Source organism: Scylla paramamosain, chromosome 21 (assembly GCF_035594125.1).
Source record: "Scylla paramamosain isolate STU-SP2022 chromosome 21, ASM3559412v1, whole genome shotgun sequence".
Taxonomy (NCBI): domain Eukaryota; kingdom Metazoa; phylum Arthropoda; class Malacostraca; order Decapoda; family Portunidae; genus Scylla; species Scylla paramamosain.
The window spans coordinates 19,028,153-19,054,428 of NC_087171.1; the positions used below are offsets into that span (position 1 = coordinate 19,028,153).

The window sequence follows — 26,276 nt, forward strand, 5'->3', positions numbered from 1 at the left end:
AGTGAGAAAAAAAAAAAAAACGAAAAAAGACCGGTTACTGTAGTTGCCTTTTCCCATGCAAATGAATGAATAAATAAATAAATAAAGTACAAAATGAGTAAATAAATACATGGATACATAAAGATAAGTATAAAAAAAAGGAAATTAATAATAATGCTTCATATGTGGCTGGAAGGCCAATATTAATGTAGATTATGTATGTGTATTATCCAGTGTTTATTTTGTAAATGAGGAGTGTAGTGTTATTATGAGTGTGTATAAGTGTATGAGTGTGTGTAGGGAGTACTGTAACGCGGCAAGATTTGCAGGGGGTGCAGGCCCGCGGGCCCCGTAGAGTGAAGCCAGTTGCAATACGACCATAACAGCAGTAAGATTGCAGCGAAGTTGTTAGTCGCCGCCAGACCAGAAAGAGGGATGTGCTTCTCCCACTACCTGCCGCTGCTGTTGTACCTGCCTCACACGTGTATGGTGTTTATACACCTTGTTTAGGGTTGCCATACGTCCGGATTTTCCCGGACATATCCGGAAATCAGATAACGAAATATACGTCCGGGGGGATTTTTGAAAATCCCTCAAATGTCCGGAATTTCACCTTCCATCATTACTAACTTAAAAAATCACATTTATTAAATTTCCTTGGGTTGAAGTGATGAGAGAGAGAGAGAGAGAGAGAGAGAGAGAGAGAGAGAGAGGGGGGGGGGGTTCACCGAGTAGCAGCTGCTTTGGTTTGGTTTCGGTCAAGACTCTGACGTGTATGGGTCCTGCATGAAGTCGGTGCTCGCAGCCTTCCCAACGCCGCCTCACTTGACGTCGCGCTCGCGCCCCAGTCTTTCACCAGCTCTGATAGGGGTCAGTTTGGATTACTGTTTGCGGCCTTGTGACCTCGTCATTTCAACTATTACTTGTTCTTGTCAAGATGCCCAAACGAAAGTGTAAATTCACTGCAGAGATGCAGAACAAACTCCCGTGCTTCAAAAAAGGCAGGGATGAGTGGGAAGCTGAGTGTTTGGTGTGTAAACCAGGAACATTTGTCTCACTGGTACATAAAGGCATTAATGACTTACAGTCACATGTGAGCTCTGAGAAACATAAGAGAGCAGTGCAAGAAGAGGGTTCATCAATGAAGATGACACATTATTTTGTTAAACCAGGAAGTGAAGCTGAAGATGTTAGTGCTGCAGAAGGTGCTTATGCATTTCACACTGTCAAACATCACGGTAGTTTCTTATCCATGGATTGTTCATCTGTTTTGCTGAAAAAAAAAATTTTCCTGATTCTGAGGTGGCAAAGTTTTCTAGTGCTCGAACAAACACAGCAGCTATTATAAAAGCTGTGCTTGCACCTCATTCTGTTGATGTTGCCTTAAATAACCTAAAAGAAAATTAAGTAGTATACTGTGGAATTGCTACAGATGGTAGTAATCACGATGCATTAAAGCTGAGTAATTGTCTAGAGTCCTTACCGGGCCTTATTACTGGTCTATTCACTTCAATTCTTTTACACATACCTTCACATGCACCTAAAACATCATTTTAAAGTGGGGGACAAATGCCCCCTTCCCTCTAGTCCAGCAAAATTGGGGACATGTGGGAAGGCGGGGTTTTTGGGTGTGGGGAGACATAAATCAGCGAGCGATTTTCGGCCAGGTTAGGTTAGGTTAGGTTAGGTTAGGTTAGGTAACCTAACCTTACCTAACCTTACCTAACCTAACCTAACCTAACCTAACCTAACCTAACCTGGCCGAAAATCGCTCGCTGATTTATGTCTCCCCCACCCAAAAACCCCGCCTTCCCACATGTCCCCAATTTTGCTGGACTAGAGGGAAGGGGGCATTTGTCCCCCACTTTAAAATGATGTTTTAGGTGCATGTGAAGGTATGTGTAAAAGAATTGAAGTGAATAGACCAGTAATAAGGCCCGGTAAGGACTCTAGACAATTACCTAAAGCTGTTTCCTGTAATTATTCAGTACTTTGGAAGAATGGTGGTTCACAGTCAAAACTGATTGAGTTTAAAAACACCCAAATGAGACTGCAGACACTATTGCCAAATATGTGAAAGAAACCCTAGATAAACATGGGCTCACTAAAAAGTGTGTGGCATTTACAGGTGACAACTGCAATACAATGCTTGGAGGACTCAAGCGTAACGAAGAAGGGAATAATGTGTTTGCAAATCTGAAGATGTTGGAAAAGTCATTGATTGGAGTAGGTTGCCCAGCACATATTCTGAATAACTGTGTTCATCATGGAGCAGAAAGAATGGATATTGATATTGAAAATATTATCAATAAGATTTATCAGTATTTTCATATCTACACAGTTCGCTCTGAAAAACTAAAGGAGTATTGTGAATTTGCTGAGGTTGAGTACAGGAAACTTCTCTCTCATAGTAAGGGTCGTGTAATGTGTGGGACTGAATGAATAGAAGAATGAGATGGAAAGAAAGAAGATCCTGGAATGGTACAAGGAGAAAGAGGCCCCGAGGTATGAAAGGTGGTATGATGGAAGCCTGGGCGGTGATTCTCTTCCGAGCGAGGGCACAGTGTATGGATGTGAATGCAAGGAGTTGCAGGTGGTCTGAGTCCCGCAGCAAAGTGTGCCAGATGTGTGACATGGGAGAGGATGAGACGGTGGAACATGTGGTGCTGGAGTGTGTGAAGTATGCCAGAGACAGGAATGAGATGATGCAAGTGATACTGACTGAGTTAGGGCATGATAGGAATGAAAAAGTGGAGAAGACGGGAAAGGAATGGATGGTGTTGTAGAGAGGCGAATGAAAGGATGATTGAGGCGGTGAAAGAGTTTCTGGAGAGAATGTGGCGTGCCAGATGTATGAACAATTAGGATAGAGGATGCTGTTGGTTTCTCTCTCTTTTTTTTTTTTCCCTCTTCTACAGGAGTTGCCGATCCAAAGGCCTGTACCACCTGATGATTGAGGCGGTGAAAGAGTTTCTGGAGAGAATGTGGCGTGCCAGGTGTATGAACAATTAGGATAGAGGATGCTGTTCGTTTCTCTTTTTTTTTCCCCCTTTCTACAGGAGTTGCCGATCCAAAGGCCTGGCTCAGGAGTGATCCTGTGCCACCTGTACCATCAAGATCAAGATCAAGACCATCAAGATCAAGATCAAGATCATGACGCATTTGTTTGTGTTTGGCGTGGACCTGCCAGAGCCAAGGGTTATCCATGTGCGATTGTTACCGCTGTGTACTGTTCGTGCTAACTCCACTCTCCAGCGCATCTTTCAAGCAACTCCCAGATATACAGACGGTGAAAGGTATTTGCTAATTTTAACGATTTCCTCATGTGACTACGCTAGGTTTTAATACATTAGGTGATAGTACGATCAAGGTTCAGATCAGCTCGGTGCTGGAACTCTTTGGTTTATTCACCTGGTAGGACCACTGATTAGTTGCACTCTGGCACTAATGAGTGGCTCAGTTGACAATAATGGTCACACCTGCCACTGTTGACATGTCATCCATATTTGCCCTCTTCTGAACGAAATGTTCAGCGACCACAGGTGTGCACCCAACTTGGCCCATTGCTAACTCAGACCATTCACTATTACCAACTTGGCCCACCTGGTGAACCAACTCGGACCATCAGTTTGATTTAACAATCACCAATTACAACTAGCCGAACCAGCTCATTACGAGCAAGTTCATCCCATTTCCTTTTCTATATTCACTTTTTAATTATTTTTTATATTTTTACCATATTGTAATTTTGTTTTTGATATTAATATTTTAGCCTGTAATCTTTGTTGCTTTGAAAGTTTAGTAGCAGTGCCATACAACCCAGATGTTGTGCTAGAAACTAAATCATTCAACAGTCACGAGCAACATGCTCGACTTCAGTCTTGCATTCAATGCTTGTCCTCAAGTTTTAGTGAACTATTAACAGCATACAAAACATGACATGGTCAAGAGTTTCGATACTTTGATCTCACATTCGGTGTTTTTCCTAAGTCTAGTGAAAATAAAATGGGTAACACTTGGCAACAATCATGACAGGGTCGGCTTTGCAGAGACATGTCTGAGCAGTGCTTGGTCTATGGGAATTCAGTGAAGCCTACTGCATCACAGCATTACATATATAAGCTGTGAAATACAGTACTTCCCAATAACTTCAGCATCAGCTATGCAGGGATCTCATAGTCATCATTAGAATCCATTATCTGATTGATGTGAAATTTCTGCTCCTTGGAATTGCTCCTTCTCATTGGTTTATTATTCGTTTTAAATCAGAGGTGCTAATCATGGTCAATTATTTCAGTTAGAGATAATTAATTTTTGGTGGCAGGGAAAGGAGCTGTTAAGATGTCTTTGTGAGCTGACCCACACATTTACATATTACATTCAATTTGTGCTCTCTCTCTCTCTCTCTCTCTCTCTCTCTCTCTCTCTCTCTCTCTCTCTCTCTCTCTCTCTCTCTCTCTCTCTCTCTCTCTCTCTCTCTCTCTCTCTCTCTCTCTCTCTCTCTCTGATATAATACAATATCTCAGCTTCAACTAGTCAATATCTTTCCCCAGATGCCTGAAGATCAAAATAAAAAAAATGAAGAGGACCCAACAGAGATTGATGATGACAACAAGAAGGTTGCTGTTATTACAAAAAAGAAGAAAGTTTTCCGTCCAAAGAGTAGTGTAGTTAAAGGTGTGCCCCCAGAGCTGGAAAATGACCCTAAACTAAAGCTGGCAGTTGAAGTATTACCTCAAAATTACAATTTTGAAATACCGAAGACAATCTGGAGAATTCAGCAAGCTAATGCCAAACATGTTGCACTCCAATTTCCTGAAGGTCTGTTGATATTTGCCACAGCAATTGCAGACATCTTGGAATCTTGGACTGGAGCTGAAGTCACAATAATGGGAGATGTGACATATGGGGCATGTTGTATTGATGACTTCACAGCACGAGCCATTGGAGCTGACTTCATGGTCCACTATGGCCACTCGTGTTTGGTGCCCATTGACCAGATAGGCTCCATCCCATGCCTCTATGTGTTTGTTGACATTCAGTTTGACACAGTTCATCTGGTGGATGCCATCAAGTCTGTCTTCCCAACAACTGAACCATTGGCACTGGTGTCAATAATTCAGTTTGTCAGTTCTCTACAGAAGGTTGCCCAGGAGCTGAGGGACTGTGGGTATATAGTGTGTGTGCCACAGTGTCGCCCACTGTCCCCAGGTGAAATCCTTGGCTGCACCTCAGCCCCAGTGCCTCCTGGACACACCATTATATGTCTTGGTGACGGCCGCTTCCACCTTGAGTCCATCATGATCTCAAACCCAGAATTATCAACTTATTTGTAAGTAATGCTTTCTGCAGTTCATATATCATTTATATTATTTTTTTTACTTTTGAAAACAGTGAGTTAATTCACAAATGATGAGTCCTTATTATCATCATCATAAATGACCATTTCAAGAAAATGGACATTTTGTTGGTCATGATCAGTCTAGACAAATGTGCATGAGCTGTAATCTAAGCTCAACTAGAATTCATATTAAGTGCATTTTTGTCATAGATAAAAAGAAGTGTGGAAGAGCATCTGGATAGTTCCTTTAAGAATTATCACACCAGAGAAATCTGCAAATTGATTGTGATTGTGTTAGATAGGAGATACTGCTTAATTTTTAGTTATATGAAAAATAATTTATGACTATTATACTTAAATCATATATTTTGGATCTTTCAGATACAACCCCTACAGTAAAGTTTTGTCTAGAGAGTATTATGACCAACCATTAATGAAAAAGATCCGCAAGGAAGCCATTGATAAAGCAAGCAAGGCTGAAAAATGGGGCCTGATCCTCGGTACTCTTGGGAGACAGGGGAGCACCAGAGTCATGGAAAACTTGCAGGTATGTGGTGCTTTCAAGCTGATTGCCAGTCCTGGTGATTACCATGTAGGAATGAATAGTGAGTTCAAAAGAAGTAACTACGTCTACTCTTGCTGCCTTGATGTACTGTGGTTGACTTACACCCTCCTTTGAATTATGTTGAAACTGGTGTGACTGGTGAATTGGCCAGTGTGGCCAGTGTAGTGTACTCTGGAATAGTAGTGATGAAATGCAGTGATGATAACGTAGTAATTATCAAACAGATAATATCATAAATTGAAATAAGCATAAAAGAAACAGTGTGGTTATTTTATCAGGCAACATACTAATACTATGGTTTAAAGGATTCAAACTTAAAAAAATATATTTGATTTTTTCTTGCCTCTACATCTCTTTGCTGTTGAAGAAATAAATTTTTCTTCACAAATATTCACAACTTAATAAATACAGTATGACCACACACTGTACATACAACACTCAAATACAGCAAGGCACTTGTTGGTCAAGGTGAGGCTGATGGTTGGGCAACAGTGCCTGTAGCAATTAGCCATATGCTCCTCTATTCACCACAGTTAAACAAAGGTTGCATTCATTCTTGCTATTGGACCACTAGACAAACACAGGAACAAGTGATTGGCTATTGTACTTGGCAGTTATTTGATGCAAGGTAGAATTCAGTGCTTCTTGTTTTATCTTAATTTTTTGTTAATCTTACTAGCTGAAGTAGAATGAAAGTGGCTTAGAATAATTGTGTACCATGATTTGCATGTTGTTTTACTAATGTTAAAAATATTTAGTAAATTGTATAATCTAATTTTTAAAGTTATAAATGAGTTAAGATATGTTGTTACATCGCATGTGCACTGATTTCTGGATATTAGAATATGTATAATAAAATCAGTTTTATTACTGAACCCTCTCTTACAGAAACAGTTGTCAGCAGCCAAGAAGAGTTTTGTTGTGGTTTTGTTGTCTGAAATATTTCCTGCCAAACTGGCTACCATGAGCAGTGTGGAGGCCTGGGTGCAGGTAGCCTGTCCCCGCCTCTCCATAGACTGGGGTGCCTCTTTCCCCAAGCCACTGCTGAACCCCTATGAAGCATCAGTGGCCCTCAGACATGCTGAGTGGGACACTAAATCCTATCCCATGGATTTTTATGCCCATGAGAGCTTAGGAAACTGGACACCAAACCATAAGCCTCCGTGTCCGTGTGGCAAGACTCGCAGCACAGGATGTAAAGGGGTAAGGTGTATGGCAGTGAGATAGTTAGTGTGTTATTTGGTCAGGAAACTGGCTTTCTTCCTTCTTAGAAGTATACTGATGAGTGTAACTTCTCACTCAGGGTTCTCTTTGGTTGTAGGATTGTAGGCTGAATTTTATTTCAGTGTAGTTTTTTTTTTTTTTTTTTTTTTTTCCCCTGTTTAGTATATTTTTATGTGGAAACTGCTTTCAGTCTAAATCCGTAAACCAGCCTGTGCTGGCTGTGAAGAGATGTTTTTCACTCTCTTCATGTGACTGCAGGTGTTCATAAGTCTAAGTGAGTTTTTCCACATGCTTATAGTCTTTGATGACCACTGACTTCTTGGATTAGCTTAACTTTAATGAATGGTCAGCTTTGACAGTGAAGTGATATTTTGTGATGCTTGCACTCTTTAGATGATTGAGTTAAGCTTTAATTTATATACTAGAGTGTGATGAGGACACATGAGTTCAGTATTGACTTATTTCTTGGAGGCAAGTCATATTTAACTGGGTGAGTGTTCACTTACTGAGCAAAGCTCATTACATGAATCCACTTTGTGGGTTGCTTAGTGTTGGAGGGAAGTCATGGCAGTCTTGTCTCATGTATATATACTGATTAGGTGGAAATTCATCTATTGTGTAAGGTTGCCAAGAATTAAAGGTATGGTGCCGTGGCTCTTTGTGCAAATTGCTCCGTTGTATATAATAAACACATGTTCAACATTTTGTCTCCTTCCACCTGATGGGTAAGTTTTCAATACCCATTATGGTAAAACTGAATTAACAGTGCCAGTGAATAAGAAGTAAGGTTACAGAAACAGTTTTTGGCACAAAATTGTGTTTCTTTGCATAATGCATAGTGGCAGCCAAGTACAATAAAAAAAAGCATATATATATATATATATATATATATATATATATATATATATATATATATATATATATATATATATATATATATATATATAGTTCGATAAGTTGAAAGCTGTAAACCACTCATAACACCATGCCAGGAGTGTTGGCTGGGAAACACGCATGGATCAATGAACTGCTTATCACCTACTTACACATAAAATTCGAAACATAAAAAAAAAAAAGTATGTGCAGCAAAAGTGAAGTGAACGACGAGAGAGAGAGAGAGAGAGAGAGAGAGAGAGAGAGAGAGGTGAACAGATGAGTTATGGGGGACGAGTGAGTTAGCGTATATTTTTATAAGAGTTGTAATATATGAAAGAAGGTTCGAGCAGTAATAGCAGAATGGTAAGCATGGAGCGTGGGTGTAAGTGGGGAAAGGTTGGGGGCAGCGCGCCGCCCTGCCTGACTCACTCAGCTACTCCAGCGTGCACAGCTGTGAACCCAGCTCACTGCTCAGTCACATCCTTCTCCTTGTTAGGGAAGCGTGTCACCCTCCTTTCTACTCGTCGTTTATCCGCACGTCACCTTCATTCTTCGTAAACTTGTGGCAGTATCAGTATCTGTTCTCAGTGATAACAGAGCAGCGCAGTGCGGTGTTCTCAGTGTGCTGCGAGCAGCTGTTGGCTTGCTGACGTGTTTATCGCTGGTATCGTGGCTGGGGAAATTTCCCTAGTGAATATGTACACCAGTGTTTACTGTGAACCCTGCGTGCCTTGTCTGTCAGTGGTTTGGATCTTTCTGAGGTGTGTGTTCCACTGCATAATGGTATCAGCTTCATCAAACATTTGTCTTTATTATACAAATTTGTGTTGGTGCAGTGTCTGCAGTCACGCCATGGAACTGTAGATGTCTCCTTTATCTGTTGTGTGAAGGGATTAGGGATATTTCTCCACATCCGGGGAGACACCACACTTGCTGGCTGGTAGTACCCGCATGTGACAGCTACGATGTCATTCCCGAGCGGTGCGTGCCTCCCTCCTTTACCACCACAATCCTACAGCCGGTCCAACACGTCCACTGTCGACGACCAGTCAGACTCGGACGACACATTCTTTGTGCCGCGGCCGCGGCGGCCCGTGTGTCAGGGGCAGCGGTCTTCCTCGACTCCACCGCGAAGCAGCGGCATGGTGCTCATATCCACCACTTCGCGAAACTTGGGTGACGAGTTCTGCGACGTCAGTCTCGAAAACGCCGGTGATGTGAAAGGCAACGCTGGGAGTAATGGCATCAAGAGTGAGAGCAGCAAAGTTAGAAAAAACCTCAGACAAATAGCGAACAAAATAAGGTCTAGTTCTAAAGAGCACAGGGTAGACTCCATCCGACCCGCGTGCCCGCCAAATCCCTCCAGCATAAGGGACACCAGTAGTCATGTGATTGACCTTCCACCTTTCGAGGCTTTCGGAGGTCGTGAGCAAAACTGTGCCTGCGGGAACGTGTGCGAAGGGCGAGGAGGATTCCCGTGCAGAGCTGTATGCTGCCCAGAGGAAAAGCTCCCACAGCAGCCGCCCCCCGGCACTGCCTCACCGCCAGCAGGGTATGGCGCCCTCTCAAGTCTGATGCGAGCAGCAGACGATGTTACTTACGGCGATTCCGATACTGCCACGGCCGGGAGCGACACCGGCACACATTATTCAGCAAGGTTTGTTGCTTGAGATGATTTTCAAATGTACAGTAGTTGTCTTAACTGTAATCAAACACTGAATGAATGGTTGGCTTTACAAGATTAAGGGTAAACTAGGCCTTGAGGTGAGGATAGAAGAGGTGCTTGCTTTGACCTGTGATGGAAGTACTTACCTCGGCTGAATTAACAAGACGAACTTTTTTTTTTTTTTTTCAGTCAAGGGGCGAAAACAGCGCTAAACGGACATAGCCTCTTGAGACATACTACTTACGAATTTATGAACAAATATAGGTGTTGAATGACAGCATCACGGAATAACTTGGTTACCTCGTTTTTCTTGTGGAAAATAGATTAATTGGGCCAAGTACTGTAGTGTATGTCGTCGCTTGCATGGCAGCGGGTGTTGACCTCGTGGTATCATGTGAGTCTCCCACCTGCTGCTGATAGTTTTACATCCTTACACACACACACACACACACACACACACACACACACACACCTACGTCATGTGTTACCTGTCGTCAAGTCACGTGGCATCCGTACTCAGTTACACCTGAAGTTGGGATTCCTCTTCTCACCTTTACCTGCTAGGACGAGGCGTGAGGCTAGATCATCCCCCTTTCTTACTCCCCCCTTCTCTCCCTCTGTCCTCCCTTCTCTTCCTATTCCTTACTCCATAATTAAACCTTGCTCTTTACTTCGTTCTCATCTTCCTCCCTTCCTACTCCTCATTCTCTCTCTAATCCATGCCTCTCCTGGGCCTCTAATCTCGTCCTGTTATCAGCCCCGGAGGTGGAGGTATTCTCGGCTTTGATAGAGTCAGGGAAAGCCGCCCCTCTTGTTCTGTCTCTCCTTTATCAATTGTCGTGACCGTGAACAGAGAGGGAACACTGAACGCTTCCATCTTAACGCACGTCAAATCGTAGATGATGATGATGATGATGATGATGAGAGAGAGAGAGAGAGAGAGAGAGAGAGAGAGAGAGAGAGAGAGAGAGAGAGAGAGAGAGAGAGAGAGAGATTAGGTATCAGCGACAGCGTGTTATTCATGTGACAGCCAACGCTAAAAAGAGTGGCCGCTGACAGACTAACGTTGGGAGAAGCATCTGGTAGCGTTGGCGTCCCCTGTGTTATGGTTTGAGAGTGGCTTTGTGTGTCCTGCGGTAACGATATTCATATTGGAGTGAACAGTTCAGTTGCTGCATTTCCATAGAGATTGGAAGTTGGGTAGGCTTCAAATAACTTTTCAATCCGTCAGCAGATCATGCGTAAAACTGGTGATGTAAAGATTAATTTGAGTGCCTTTTGATGTCAACAAGGTACTCCTGAAACTCGATCCTGCAGGAGTAAAACTGAAAGTAAAATAGTAAAGACTGAAAAAAAAATAAGGGTAAATAAAATCTCTTTCTGCTTTACATCGTGTTTTACTGATTGGAGATAACCGCAGCAATCAGCAGAGATTTAAATATAAAGAGGTAAATTATGCCAGTTTTTATTATTATTATTATTATTATTATTATTATTATTATTATTATTATTATTATCATTATTATTATTATTATTATTATTTATTTTTTCATACGTTTCACCAGCTACCCTCCTACGTGACTTATTCAATTCCATACTGCCGAGTCTCCAAATCTTAAGCCACCGATTCAGTACTATCTCTCTCTCTCTCTCTCTCTCTCTCTCTCTCTCTCTCTCTCTCTCTCTCTCTCTCTCTCTCTCTCTCTCTCTCTCTCTCATGGCCGTCTGGTCTGGGTGGCGTCGGTACTATGTCTTCTATAACTGAGCATAAATCTCCCAGCACAGAGGAATTACAGCTAAGGCATATACGTACGTACCTACGCCAGCGCACATGTGGTGTTACAAATAATGCGCATTGGAAGCCTCGGACACGTACTGTACAACCGGACATGACGCACCTTCAGATCTCCGCAGAGCAACGTGAAAACAAAAAGACTTTCAGTTAGTCTACAGCGAAAAAGGCTATCTTATTACGGAAAAAAAAAACAGAAAACATTGTTGATTAATTATGTACGATGGTTTAGTGAGAAAGTAATGGAGGTATTTCATATTTTGACGTCCTATCATCAACGACGTCATCCATTAATTAAAACCACATTTCCATATTTTTCTACATTAGGTACATCATTACCTGCTCAAGTCTCAAGGTCATTAACTTCTTTCCTTACTTATCACCGCCCCCGCCACTAGTCCCCCTTTCCCCCCCTGCCATAAAACACTCATATATATTCCGCATCGCCACTGTGTTCTGAGTCATGTGGGTCGCGGGGTGTGTGTGGGTTGGATAGTCGAATGTATGCGCGGGACAAAAATTGGTTACTCACTTTAATAAATGAGTAAGAGATAAAAAGAGAGTAAAAATAGTAAAAACTGAAAAGTTAAACTCGGGAATCATGCAAATTGAGGTGTGTGTGTGTGTGTGTGTGTGTGTGTGTGTGTGTGTGTGTGTGTGTGTGTGTGTGTGTGTGTGTGTGTGTGTGTGTGTGTGTGTGTGTGTGTGTGTGTGGCACCTGCACCCACACCTGCGTTTCCTCCCTGAACCCCCTCACGACCACCGCCTTCCCCCACCACCACCATCACACACACACACACACACACACACCACTATCTGTCTCTCTTTATCCTCTCGTTCACTACCAGCATCACCACAACCACCACCACCACCGCTCACACATCCTGGCGGTAGTGGTGGTGGTGGCGGTGGCGGCGGTGGCGGTAGCGGTGGTGATGCCACAGTCAGGAAGTGTTCTGAAAGATTAGCGATTGTGGTGCTAAGCTAAAATGATGTATGTGTGTGTGTGTGTGTGTGTGTGTGTGTGTGTGTGTGTGTGTGTGTGTGTGTGTGTGTGTGTGTGTGTGTGTGTGTGTGTGAAGAACAAATATTACTAACACATTTCTCTCTTTTACATCTCTTCTTTCTTTCCTGTCTCTTCCATCCCTTCCACACCATCTGCCTCCCTCCGCTCTATTCCATCCTTTCCCTCTCCATCCATCCAATCTGCCTCGTTTCCTGCAGGCTAACGAAGTCACAGTGTGGAGAATACACTCAGGGTACTTTTCCTCTTCATTCTTCGCCTTCAGAGCTCAGAAATGGATTAGATAGGAGGAAGAGGAGGATGAGGAGGAGGAGGATGTTGTTCTTATATAACAATTATACTGATATGTTTGGGAGCAGCACTAATAGTAGTAGTAGTAGTAGTAGTAGCAGCAGCAGCAGCATTAGTAACATATTCGCATTGATGAGTAACAAACATCAAGCCCAAGGAAAGTGCTGTGATATTAGTGGTTGTTTGAAGTGATTTAAGTCAGTAAATGTAGGTTATATATAGATCTGAAAGGTAAATCCCCGATGCGTAAAGTACAGGGTGTTTATGGGAGCAAGAACGAGAACGGGGACGAGGTGATGGAATAAGTGTGATTAGAGTTATAAGTGGAAGAAATGGGATAGGGCCAGTTACAGGTATTATAGTGAAAGGAGGAGGAGAAGGAGGAGGAAGATGAGGAGAAAGTTGTTCAAAAATGCAAATAGGAAGTGTTGATTATGTTTTAGATGATGAAAGGACAACAGAGAGAGAGAGAGAGAGAGAGAGAGAGAGAGAGAGAGAGAGAGAGAGAGAGAGAGAGAGAGAGAGAGAGAGAGAGATGGAATGAAGATAATAATAATAGTCTAAGGCTGAGTGGCACAAAATTCTTGCGAAAGCGGTGAAATTTTTATTCCTCTTTTGCGATTAGATATTGTTCGTTTTCAAGTTCATACAAGATTTCCGCATGAATCGTTTTAAACCAAATCCTGAAGGTCAAAATTATATCTTCACAATTACGAGTTCATTTTCTGCAAGGCTATTATGAAAACCTATGAATTCTAGCTGTTGTGACTCACTACAGACTGTTTCTCCAGGTCTGAGTGAACACAGATAAGGGAAACATCAAAAACAAACATCGCTCTGTCATGGAATTTTTAACGCTGAGGAAAATTTTTGTACTCCTGCCGAGATTAATGTTCGTGCGTTGATGTGTGTGTGTCAGGACCAGTCTTTCCTATTCCAGAAGTGGTGTACAATGTTGTGGTGTAGCGGGGCATCTCCTTACGTTGATCCCACACCTGGCTGGCTGGCCTCTTGCACATAATCATGAAAGGAGTTTTGATGGTGAATATATTAGCTATAGTGTGTCAGTTGAAGGACAGCGACGATTAGTAATGAGTTAGCAATCTACCCTAACATAAATATGGCCATAAACCAGGTGTGTGTGGGCGTTGATTGCTTAGAATATCAGTTTTTGAAGTAAAGAGAGAGACTTTCAGTACTCAGATGACTGATGAATCACTGGTGGGGAAAGATTAAACAGCAGGCGGCGACCCATGGCTTCATCACATAGGCAGTGAGTTCAAGCAAGCCCAAACTTCGAATGTACGAGTATATTTTCCGACACCAAGGAAAGTCAAGGTGCAGTGCAATGCCGTCACGATCACGCAGATCCTTTCCTGTGACAGACAACTGATCTTTACCGAGTCTACTTCTTGTGGGATTAAAATTACTGTAACTGACTTTCCCTGTATACTGCTTGACGTCACAGAACGAAATTGTCACGGCGAATTTCAACTAAAACTAGCAAAATCGTCTCGTAATAGTAAAAATACCCAACAGTGAGAAAAAAAAAAGAAGTTTCCTGTGAGCTATACTAATTGAGTCCTCGAGGTGATGGAAGAAAAAGTCACTGACGCCCACGTTTGATCTTGGCTGACATTTCCAATTTCATTTTTGACATTCGGTATCCATGTTTTTGGTATTCAGGTCTTTGTTAGCGTAAATTGAATGACGTTCCTGATTTGGTATGGTCGCACCGTAATTATACGCAGGTCATGTTGAATTAAGGCCTAATTTGTCTTGTTTGGATGTAATCGAATTAGCTTTGTTGCTCCCGATGGTAAATTTGGAATGAGAGTTATTTTGGCCTGTGTCGATAGCGTTAATTTCAGTTACATTAGGTAATACCTTTTCATGATGCCACGAGAGAGAGAGAGAGAGAGAGAGAGAGAGAGAGAGAGAGAGAGAGAGAGAGAGAGAGAGACGCAAAATTGATGTAACTTATTGCCAAACGGATCGTTCAGTCGACATCATCGTCTTGTCGTTATTGTTGTTAACATCATTATGATCGTTATAGAAATTAAGGAGGACGTAACGTTTACTTTGTAGATTATATTTTGTGTTGAAAGTTTTGTGGGTAACTATTAACTGAGGGGGGACAGGAGGAGGAAGAGAAAAAAGAAAAGCGTCTGGTCACGGCAGACAATTATTGCGTCAGTTAATGACACCTCCCCTTTCCTCCATTTCCAACACACACACACACACACACTCACACACACACTTCTCCATAAAACTCTCTTCCTGACATTAAATGTGATTCATGAAACGATAAAAAGTCATCCGTAATTGATTTGATGATCATGGTGATGACGAGGGCACCGGCAATGAACACTACCACAACAGCGGCGACAGTGAGGCTTAGGCTCATGACCGAGATATCCTGTATTTAATTCCCAGACCTTTAGTCGGTGTTCAGAAAGGCGCTGGGCATAAGATGAGAGTTGTGACCTTGCTACCTGACAACCCTGAGGATGCGCCCAAAGCCAGCTCGACGTGGTGTATAGCTCACCTCCCGCTAAGCAGTGGAATCATACAGACTGATGATGATTGAGTTGTGCTGGTGCAGGACTGCGGCGCCGCGGTCTGACGAGGTGCGTAATACGAGTGCATCACATCCCGTGGCCAAAAATAAGTAACAGGCGGTGATAGCACGTTACACTCACTATTTCTCTTTCTTAGTCGCTCCCCGTGGAACACCACTTACGCTCAGACTTTCTAATCATAGTAAGCACACCTGTGCAGAGCCAATTTTGCTGCCGACCGCTGGTGATCGAGACTAATTAACCAGGTGAGGCGAGGGCAGGGGAGCTCGAGGCGGAAGGGTCGCCATGCAGAAAGGTAAAGTAGAGCGCTATTACGGATCTGCAGTAAATTTTGGGACGTATTCTATATTTTTTCTCATCACATTTTATTCGAGTTTGAGAGAGAGAGAGAGAGAGAGAGAGAGAGAGAGAGAGAGAGAGAGAGAGAGAGAGAGAGAGAGAGAGTGAGAGAGAGAGGTGATTACGTAGATCATAGCCATATGCGCACTCTCTTGACTCAAAAGTTTAGTTCAGCAGTTCGCCACCTGCGTCGTACATTTACTACGCTGCTCTCTATTGCACGACACATGTTGGCGGCTTAATCCAATCTCTTATTCGTTATTTGAATAAGAAAAATTTACTTAATGCTGTCTTTTCCATGCAAATTCAAAGTGTATTACATTCGTCTTTGTCTTTGAGCATGTATCAATTATAGGAATTACCGTTTTACCCGAGCATTACTGAAACTATCACGCATTAACAGTCGGCTTCAAACTTGATGAAGCAACCTTCTTACCTTTATTTCTAGCCAGACGAATATGTCAACTCCAAACTGTTTGTAATAGGCAAATATCATTGGCCACCTTGAAGCACTCTATAGTTTAATTGTTTATCTTTTCTACAGTCGAAATTTCCATAAAATCAAATATGTTAAAGCAAGGAGTGCGAAAAATTGGTCCCCTTGAAGATATATTCACGTTGTCATTGGCTCAGACTTGTACGTAGCCGTGCGACGCAACGCCTGAGTCACGCCTGCTGATAAAATAATGAATGTCATAAAAAGACTGCACGTAAGAGAACAGCTGTAAAGTAGAGCCTCGGGAATGGTATCATGAAATATTCCGTAGGTGTGACGCGATCGTGGATGTCGAGACAAGCAAGTAATTTTCGTGTCATCCCTACGACAGGATCGTGAGGCGGCGGGATGAAGCGCTTTAGCGGAAACTACGTCAGTGATGTTGTTGTGTCTGATATTTTTGTTCATTTTGTTTACAGAAGGCGACGTATCAGTAGCAGCATCGCATCAGTTAGCACGGAACGCTCTGAAGGGGAGAACAAACCAGGGGGAGGAGAAAAGGGAGCAGAAATAAGACCAGGGACATGGAAAGACGGGGGAAGCCTTCGCAAACCGTCCCTGGTGGATGGGTTGCTGCTGTCCATCTACCGCAACCACCAGCGCTACCGCAGCAGCAGCCTCGGGGAGTCGGACACCATGACGGAACATTCTACTACCTCAGAGCCCGCCGTCACCCGCTACCGCCGCTGCTTCCTGTCCTCCGCGGCCTCCTCCTCCTCCAGGGTGGTTCTGCGCAGATTCAGACTCCAGGGAAAGAGTGAGTGTGTTTGTATAGGTTGGAAGAGGTACTGGTAGGGGAGGTGTGAGGGTGGAAGGGACATGATGTGTGATTTGAGTGTGGTAGGGACAGTGGGGTGTGGATAGGGAAGGCATGGAGGTGACAGAGGCATCGGGTATGGGTAGGGAAGACATCCGGTGTGTTGAAATACTGCAGGAAGAATTTATCAAACTTCAGAGGAAAAGTATATGTGCGTGTGTGTGTGTGTGTGTGTGTGTGTGTGTGTGTGTGTGTGTGTGTGTGTGTGTGTAGAGATAGTAGGGGCATGAGTATTGAGATTAATTTACGTCTGAAAGAGGAAAATCACAGCATCCTTTAAGAGCTACTGAGTTTATTAAGGATTGGTTGGTGTTGGAACTGTTGTGGCAAGAGATGAGATTGCGAGGCTCCTGAAGAAGGATTAGTCCACATCCATGGGGGTAGGGGAGGCATCCGGTGGGTAAGATCACTATTGGAGGAATGATTAATATCTTTTCCTTATTAGATTTTTTTTTTCTGCTCTTGTTTGCTGAATGTCTGTTTCTTGTTATTTTTTTTCTTTGTTGTTGTTGTTTCTGGTTTCTCTCTCTCTCTCTCTCTCTCTCTCTCTCTCTCTCTCTCTCTCTCTCTCTCTCTCTCTCGTGGTTATTTCAATGGGGTATTGGGGCTGAGAGAAAAAAATAAAATCCATCAACGTTGAATCAAGAATGCCAGATTTTTCTTTAAAGGTTCTGTGTTATATTACTGTTCCTCATTTTTTTTCTTTCTAAAGGTAAAACGATAGAATTTCTCGCATTTTTTTTTTTCAATTTTTACATATATTCACCGTGGTTTAAGTTTTATAACGTTTTATTTTATTTTAATCCCTAAACGTGGAGTCTTGCAATACATTTTCTTCATTAGGTGTAATTAAGCACGCCAAGCAATGTTACCTGAGTTTTATCGTCCACGTGGGAGTTGTTTTGCACTCAGCGAAATTAAGGCGACTGAGATGAAATAGTTAAGACTCCTGACTCTCCACCTCCTTCTCCTCCACACACACACACACACACACACACACACACACACACACACACACACACACACACACACAAGATGGATATAGCAAAAGAGCTCTGTCAAGGTTTCTCCTGACGTAATGCCCCTTTTAACTTAATGGTTCTTTCGTTCCAGATAAGCCTTTCTTCTCCAGCAGCTCAAGAACTTAAGAAGCACACACACACACACACACATACACACACACACACACACACACACACACACACACACACACACACACACACACACACACACACACACACACACACACAAAAAAAAAAAAAAAGAGAGAGAGAGAGAGAGAGAGAGAGAGAGAGAGAGAGAGAGAGAGAGAGAGAGAGAGAGAGAGAGAGAGAATAGATAAGGGTGTGCTGATATATTTTTCCAAGTACAAGTGCACAGATTACCGGAGAAAGAAGTGTGGGTAGGCACTATACGTAAACTCAAGGAGCAATATGATCATTTTGGTATTTAAAGACGAGACGTAACAGACTGTGCTTAATCCTGTATAAACATAAACAGGTAAATGATAGATAATAATGCTCTTCCTTACACCTACCTTACTCCCTTCCTTTCCTCTGTTCTTCCTTATTCACTGTAACAATACGAACATACAACATGTCACTCCTCCCTCACGCACCTCTCGCATCTACAACCCTCTTTACCAATTCCACTTACAACTTTCCTTGCTTCTCTCTCTCAGACGTGGCGGAGTTGAAGCTGCTGGTGTCGTCGCTGGAGGCCTCCTTGTCGGGCCAGTGTGCCTTGCTGGTGCGGGAGCTCAAGAAGAGGGACAAACTGCGACACAGGCGGGACCAGCAGAATGATGTGGTCACCGCCGTCCTGCACGCTCTCTCTCTGAAGCGAAGTGAGTACCCGATACCCACACATGTATTTATTGGTTGTTCCTTTCACTGCTAGACAAATGTTTTCCTTTTTTTAGATACTTATATGCTCTCCACCTCTCCATTACAAGAGTTAAACAGTTTTCTCAATCATTCATTCCTTTTTCTGGTAAACTCTGGAACTCCATGCCTGTTTCTGCATTTTTTCTTTCCTTTCCTATTTCAGGAAGGTTTCAAGGCACTTATCGTCTAATTTTGGGTGGCACTTTTGTCCTTTCTTTCGGGACTGGGACTTTAGTGGGCACTTTTTTCTCTCTTTTTATTGCCCTCGGCCGGTGCCACTCTTACACTACGAAAAATACCACAGTGTCATAAATACTCGTTATTCAGCAGCATAGAAAGAAAAAATTTACTCCTCTTCTTTCTCTATGCATGTAAACATTTTTCGCAGTGCTCTCATTTTTAACAAGGGAAGACCAAAGCAGTGAAAGGGATAACTGTATTAGTTTCTGTTATCTTTATCTCTTGCTGTGTTCCTCTGCATGTACACTCTCACCAAAAATATCGCGAACTGTTTGCCATAGTGGGTGTGACAATTGTTCGTTCGTCACTGGTCACCTCGAGATGGTTGGCTTGCCTGGTTGTGGTGACGCACTTCAAAGCCGTGACGCTGGAATGTGATGCATATCGTTATACTAATTACTTATGCTTGAATAAATTATGTTGAAATATTGCCTTAAGATCTTCATGCAGGGAAAGTGGTTTCAAAATTTTACGTTCGTTTATGTCAGAATTCAGATCACGAACATACGAAAACAAGGGAAACTGCAAGAAGTCGTCAGGGTTACACGTGGTAGTTCTTGTATAAAAAAAAATACCTACAGTATATCCACCTATCATCCGTGGCCAGAAATTTACGTAATCTTTGAAAGCTCCCTATTGACTCAGCACTAACAGCCTGAATATAGTAGCGAGTCAGTTCCATTCATTAAATACTTCATTTGAGAACGAGTCCCTCCCCTTGCAAAGCTCGTTGAATTTTTGGTGAGATTGTACAGAAATTCACCGGTGCAAGATTAACCAGAAAGATCCCCTGAAGCGAAGTGAGTACTCATACCTATGTACATGTTTATTAGTAGATATTTTTTGCCTTCTGTGTCCTCTTCCTGTAAAATTCGTAAAACCACTGGTGATGAAACACTGACGGGACATTTTTCGTGTTTTTTTCATCTTACTAATGCTAATCAGAGTTGTAATTCGTCGTTTTATTAATTTATTTCTTTGAGAGCCATGTTGTTTTTTGTTTTCTTGAATCTATTGTCTATTTCTTTCTACTTTATCATAGTCGGTATCATTTAGACTATCCATCGAGTTGCTACATATTGCCTGTGCTGCGGTTAGTGAATACGTTTCTTTTATGTACATATTTTTGTTGGCCTTGGGCAGTAACGGTACATGTAAGAGAGAAAGGGGTGGGGGGAACAGGCATTTCTTTCTCTCAGTTGAATACTATGGTTCTGATTTTCTTTTCTTTTTTTTTTTTTTTTCTTTCCACAACGGACTCCTATTTCGGTCTTTTTATTTTCCAAGGATATATTTTTATAAGTTTTCCTTCGCCGGCCCTCCCCAGCCGTTCAGCCCCGCCCTCAGCTCCACGATGACACACACTCACACACACACCGCCTTAGGATGAGAAGGAAACTTTTGGTGAGGCGAATAAGGATTTTAAATTTTTATTCTGAATATAAAGTTGTTATTAGTGGTGGTGGTGGTCTCTCTCTCTCTCTCTCTCTCTCTCGAATTGAAAATACTTACAGAGTTCACCGATTTATCTTTACCGGATATCGAAAGAAGACCGTATGTGTGTGTGAGTGTGTGTGATTCACCTACTGTTGTCTGCTGGTCACCTGCCGTTCCTCTAAGAAAAGAGCTCAGAGCTCATAGTGACCATAGTGACCGATCTTTGGGTAGGACTGAGACCACTGACACATCGTACACCGGGACAGCGAGGTCACAACCCCTTGGGTTACATCTCGTACCTACTTGCTGCTAGGTAAACAGGGACTAAACATTAAGAGGCTCGCCCATTTGCTTCGTTGCGCCCGGGATTCGAACCCGGGCCTTCATCGTTGTGAGCCGAGCGTGCTAACCACTACACTACGTGTGTGTATGTGTGTGTGTGTGTGTGTTGGATATACCTGAGAGGTAATACATCAAACGCCTTAGCACATGCAAACGTCAACACATGTGAATAGACAAACAAGACAGGAAGACCTCAGACTGTATCATTAGTAAACATAACCTAGCTCATAAATCTCTGGGCTGTTTTTTGCAATGCGGAAAAGAGAGAGAAAAAAAATAAAGTCATCCTTCTTGTCAGAGAGAGAGAGAGAGAGAGAGAGAGAGAGAGAGAGAGAGAGAGAGAGAGAGAGAGAGAGAGAGAGAGAGAGAGAGAGAGAGAGAGAAAGTCCTAACAAACTCGAGATGACTCTGCCCACAAACTTTCACACATTTCACATTTTTCCCTTTCCTTTCTGTCGCTCTCACTCCCTTTCTTTTTTTACTCTATTTTTCCCCCACACATTGGAGGTCAAAGTGCAAATATTTTCCCCTGCACTCCTCTCCACTCTTGCGCCATCTTCCTGTCCCTTTTTCCCTCAGCTCTTCTCCTTCCCTCCTCTCGTTCCTACTCGTACGGTGTTTGCGTGCCAGCAGGGAGATTACAGGCATTATTATATGTTCCCTCTCCTTGTATACGGCTTTCTGAGTCACCGTCGTGAGGGTCTTAATTTTTTTCTTTCCTGCGTGTTGTGTTCGGGATGGCGTTGTGTGTGTGTGGAGGATGGAGATGAGATGGAAGGGCGGGATGGAAAGACTCGGAGGAAAAGAAAGAGTAATGTTAAGTGGGTACGTTTCGTTCTTCATTTTTTTTGGGGGGGGGGGTTTTCTTTTATTTTAATCATTTTCTTCTGTAGTTCGATTTTTTTTTTTTATCTTTTCTTTGTCTTTTTTTTTTTCATCGTTCTTTCCGTGTGATGCATTAAGAAGGAATGAATCAGTGGGTCTCTGTAGGGTCTTGCTTGAGAGAGAGAGAGAGAGAGAGAGAGAGAGAGAGAGAGAGAGAGAGAGAGAGAGAGAGAGAGAGAGAGAGAGAGAGAGAGAGAGGATATTTTTTTTTTTTTGTTATCCTCTCCGCGGAGAAACTGCTCTACATGGATGGCACACACACACACACACACACACACACACACACACACACACACACACACACACACCTGCTTGGTCCTCGTCGCGCACACCTGCTCTATTTCGAGGTCAATATCCACTTCTCCATGTGTGTGTGTGTGTGTGTGTGTGTGTGTGTGTGTGTGCGTGTGTGTGTCATTTACTTTCTTACTCTTCTCATCTCATTGATTTCATCCGTCCTATCAAAGCACATTGGGAGTGGGACAGCCTTCAAAACAGACATACGTAACTGGAAAGAAGAACTAAGCTTACAGTTTTGCACATCAGACTCGTCCTACACTGCGTTGCTTTGATGAACCCACTTACAATCACCCCCACGGATTAGAAACTCGCGAAACACCTCTCTGTCGTTTGTTTCTTGACGTATTTATCCAAACTTACACTTATTCTAAACCGCTTTGGATTCTCATAAGGACTGCTATTAATCGGGTTCTCATACATATTTTCCCCGTCAAGCTTGAAAAATTTAGGCTCAAGAGAGAGATACGAAAGAATTGGTTTTCAGATAAAGTGGTAGAGGAATGGAACGAACTCAGTAATCAGGTTGTTAGTGTTGAGTCATTAGGGAGCTCTAAAGTTATGAATGGGGATGATAGGTGGAAATAGGTAGATATGTTAATTACAGGAACTACCACGTGAAGGCCTGATGGCTCCTTGTAGCTTCCGTTATCTTCTTATGTTCTTTTGTTCTTACTAATGATGCAGAATCTTTATTAAACTATTACTGGAGTCACGAAAACCCTCTTGAGGACTCCAGTAACTTACACTGGAGCTGCTGTAAGAAGTCAGGGAAGAACCCGAGACGTTTGAGAATACTTAGGCAGTGAATGAACGTCTTTACTGGAATACAAGACCAAACTATATACACGAACGTAATTGGCTAATGCTGTCCAGCTGTTAATGGGGATGCTTGCCTTGTAACCATTATATTGTATTCTGATTGGGCAGTGGCAAATTATTGAGAGAGAGAGAGAGACAGACAGAGAGAGAGAGAGAGAGAGAGAGAGAGAGAGAGAGAGATTGTGCTATTAGTTTTGCTTTGTTTCACGCTTTTACACCATTGTGATCCGGTTCTTTGTGTGTGTGTGTGTGTGTGTGTGTGTGTGTGTGTGTGTGTGTGTGTGTGTGTGTGTGTGTGTGTGTGTGGCATCACCCTCGGATTGATTTTGTACAGTGCAGCGTATCATTGTTACTCCTGCGATGTTTTCGTTTTCTGTGGAATCAATACATACTGTGGTGGCGACTTTGGAGGAGGGACTGTAGCATTTATAGGAGTAGTGGTGGTGGTGGTGGTGGTGATGGTAGTTAGTGGTGGCAGTGGTGTATAGAAGGGTATTAGTAGTAATGGTTGTGGTGGTGGTGGTGATGGTGGTGGTGGTACTGGTGGTGGTGGTGGTGTAGACAGCTAAGGGGAAACAATTGTATATTCTGCGTATGGATCATGTGTGTTTCTTTTCCTACCTGTTTTACATCCACTAAAGCCAGGACTCCTTTGTAGTTCACAGGCACCCTGAAAACTCCTCATACTTACCCTCTGTAATGCTGCGGCTTTGTGTGAGACGGAGAATATCAGTGCAGCATCACTTCGTCGGTAGAAAGGCTAGGAACGAAAAGGGTTCATGAGGCGGCCTTCAAAAAAGATAAGTACGGGGAAAGCTGAGGATTTTGCGTGCAGGGATCCAGTGGGTGTCAAAGGTTAACACTTATCCCTGCTCCTTACTTTTCTCTTCCCTTTTTACCTGAAATATCCTCATTGGCGGCGTGATCCTGGCCAGACTCACACTCCCTTTCTTTCTTCGTCTCCTGGGTGGACTGGTGGTGTGCATTCTCTCGTTGTCAATGAATGGGTGCCAAGGGAGACCTGTGGAAGACAAACGGTGGTGGTTCAGGTGTCACTCTTACCTCCAGGAGATGGATTTATTTTCTTTCTTCTGCCACCACCAAGAAGACGAGATAGAATTTAGCAGCCACGCATCCCTTGCCGTGCGCCTCCACTCTCACCTTCTCTCCCACCCACCTTACCTGTTCCTTTACCTGAGAGATCGTGTGGGTTACATTTCTTTCTTTTCAGGAGAAGAGAATTAGACTGCCGCGTGACCTTGCTGTATTGTAATTTTTGTCTGGCTCAAAGATCACGTGGAGGAGGAACATGGGGTTAATTCCCGAGGCGACCATTTTTGTTCTGTCATCAGGGTCATCAGTGACACATGCTGCTGATGGTGGTGGTGGTGATGGTGGTGGTGGTGGTGGTGGTGGTGGTGGTGGTGGTGGTGAGGATGTTACTGCATATGTTGTTGATGGTGATGGTGGTAATATTTTTGTTTTTTACTTGTTCGCTTTGTTGTCATTCATATTTCTATCTTTTAATGATGGTGGTTGCTGCTGCTGCCATTGTCCCTTGTGTGGTGACTGGCTGGCTGGTTTATTCACGGTCGTTATTGCAGTCGTTACCGGTGGTGGCGGTGGTGGTGGTGGTGGTCCTACTGTTGATGCAGTGGCGGCGTTATTATTGCATAACTGTAAGGAGAACAGTAGATGGTAGACGTAATGAAGCTCTTGTTTAGGTGCAGACTTAATGGCTGTTATTACTTGCCTCGTTATGCTGCTGTGACTGCTGCTCCTTGCCCTGTCTCCTTTCGTGCTGGTTCCCCTTGTCTTTCCTTTCTTCGTGCTGTCTCCCTCCTGTACTTCCTCTCTCCGTGCTGCCTCCCTCCAGTGCCGCCTCGCCAGTAGAGGACGCGTGGGTGGGGGCCGCGAGGGACCTCATTATGTCGGTATTCTTAAGCCGCCTTAGTGGACTCTCAGGCTAAGCTCTCACTCGCTCTTTATTCACGGCACAATGAACGCGAGTCCGCCTCATCCACTGATTATTAAAGGTCTCGGCAACCGTACCCCCCTTTTTTTTTTTTTAATTACTTTTATTTTTCACCTCAAACCATTATATAAGAAGCCCTGTAGCGGGTAATAAACGCCCATCCTCGCCCTCGCTGCCTTCTAATGTCCCGTCCTTAATCCGTCTAATCCTCACCCTCCGTCTGTTACTGCCCTTCTTCCTATCCAAGCCTCACCCTCATCCCCAGCCCTCACCCTAGCCGAACCACAAACTCAGTCACATTTCCAGGAAAAGCCGCAACGCCTGCCTCAAGAACGTATTCTGAAACACAGCTGCGCCTCTCCTTCACTACTTTCAAACGGATCTATTTGAAGTTACACGAGTTTTCAGGTGTTTTGTGATTCCAGTGACAGATTGTCAAAATTTCTACGTTATTATGAAAAAAAAAAAAAAAACACTCGTGAGAACTTACTTCTCTGTGGCCTTTGAAAGTAGTCGTGGTAAGAGAGCAGAGTTTCGGAATACGTGCCTCAGTGCTAACCTTACCAAGCTTCAGCCTCTCGCACACACCCTCATTATCTTCTCAGTCTTAGCTTCTTCAACACCGCCTTCATCCGCGGCGTATGCTCTGTTCTGCCCGCCTCGTCTATGCCAAACCCTACCCAGTCCTTCCTCCTTGCCACTGCATTGCTGTACCTGTGACCTGTCCATCGCGGCCTCTCAAGGTACATAACCGCCTCATAGCATTATCGCCTCAAAGTTTAGTAAGACTCGATGATTTTAATGGTTTGGAGGATCTCTTGAGGGGAAAGACCACCAAGACCACCAGCCAGGCTGTGATGATGTGCTGCAAGAAGAACTCAGCAGTATACTCGTCTGGTTAGTGTGTGTGTGTGTGTGTGTGTATGTGTTGATAATGATGATGATAATATATATATATATATATATATATATATATATATATATATATATATATATATATATATATATATATATATATATATATATATATATATATATATATATATATATATATATATATTGCATGAGTGTACAACAGTGGTATATTATCGTTTGCATGTTATTGGCAATGGAATACACACGTGCCACTTTATCGATACCTTGACGCCTTCCCCTGCATTGAGAACTTTCAGCTTTAAAGGTGTTAGTTGATGAAATTCAGCTAACCTTAAATAATTTTCCACTGCTCATTGTCTGTATTAAATCCAGACATTTAATCTTGATAACTGATGCTGTGATATGTTATGCTAATTGCTCTAATAGCAGATGCTTATGTCATCATCATAACTGCGAAAACTGCAGTCACCATAAGTAGGGGAGCCTAGCTTATATTGGGTGCAGAAGTCAGCTGATTACATCCA

The 26,276-nt window shown here is 43.0% G+C and overlaps 2 protein-coding genes across 2 annotated transcripts in view; both read left to right on the forward strand.

Moving 5' to 3' along the window:
- Window positions 1-1,962: 1,962 nt before the first annotated feature.
- Window positions 1,963-7,811, forward strand: LOC135111180 (2-(3-amino-3-carboxypropyl)histidine synthase subunit 1-like). The gene is made up of 4 exons (XM_064024259.1): window positions 1,963-3,275; window positions 4,533-5,311; window positions 5,702-5,867; window positions 6,774-7,811. Exons 2-4 carry the CDS (start codon window positions 4,533-4,535, stop codon window positions 7,110-7,112), a joined length of 1,284 nt encoding a protein of 427 aa, XP_063880329.1. The 5' UTR covers window positions 1,963-3,275; the 3' UTR covers window positions 7,113-7,811.
- Window positions 7,812-8,504: 693 nt separating this feature from the next.
- The window catches only part of LOC135111175 (uncharacterized), a 177,563-nt gene continuing 159,791 nt past the window's right edge, over window positions 8,505-26,276 (forward strand). Inside the window, exons 1-3 of the mRNA XM_064024242.1 lie at window positions 8,505-9,642; window positions 16,595-16,932; window positions 18,674-18,838. Of these exons, the coding sequence (XP_063880312.1) occupies window positions 8,951-9,642; window positions 16,595-16,932; window positions 18,674-18,838 (1,195 nt within the window). The 5' untranslated portion in view covers window positions 8,505-8,950. The remainder of the gene's footprint in view (window positions 9,643-16,594; window positions 16,933-18,673; window positions 18,839-26,276) is intronic.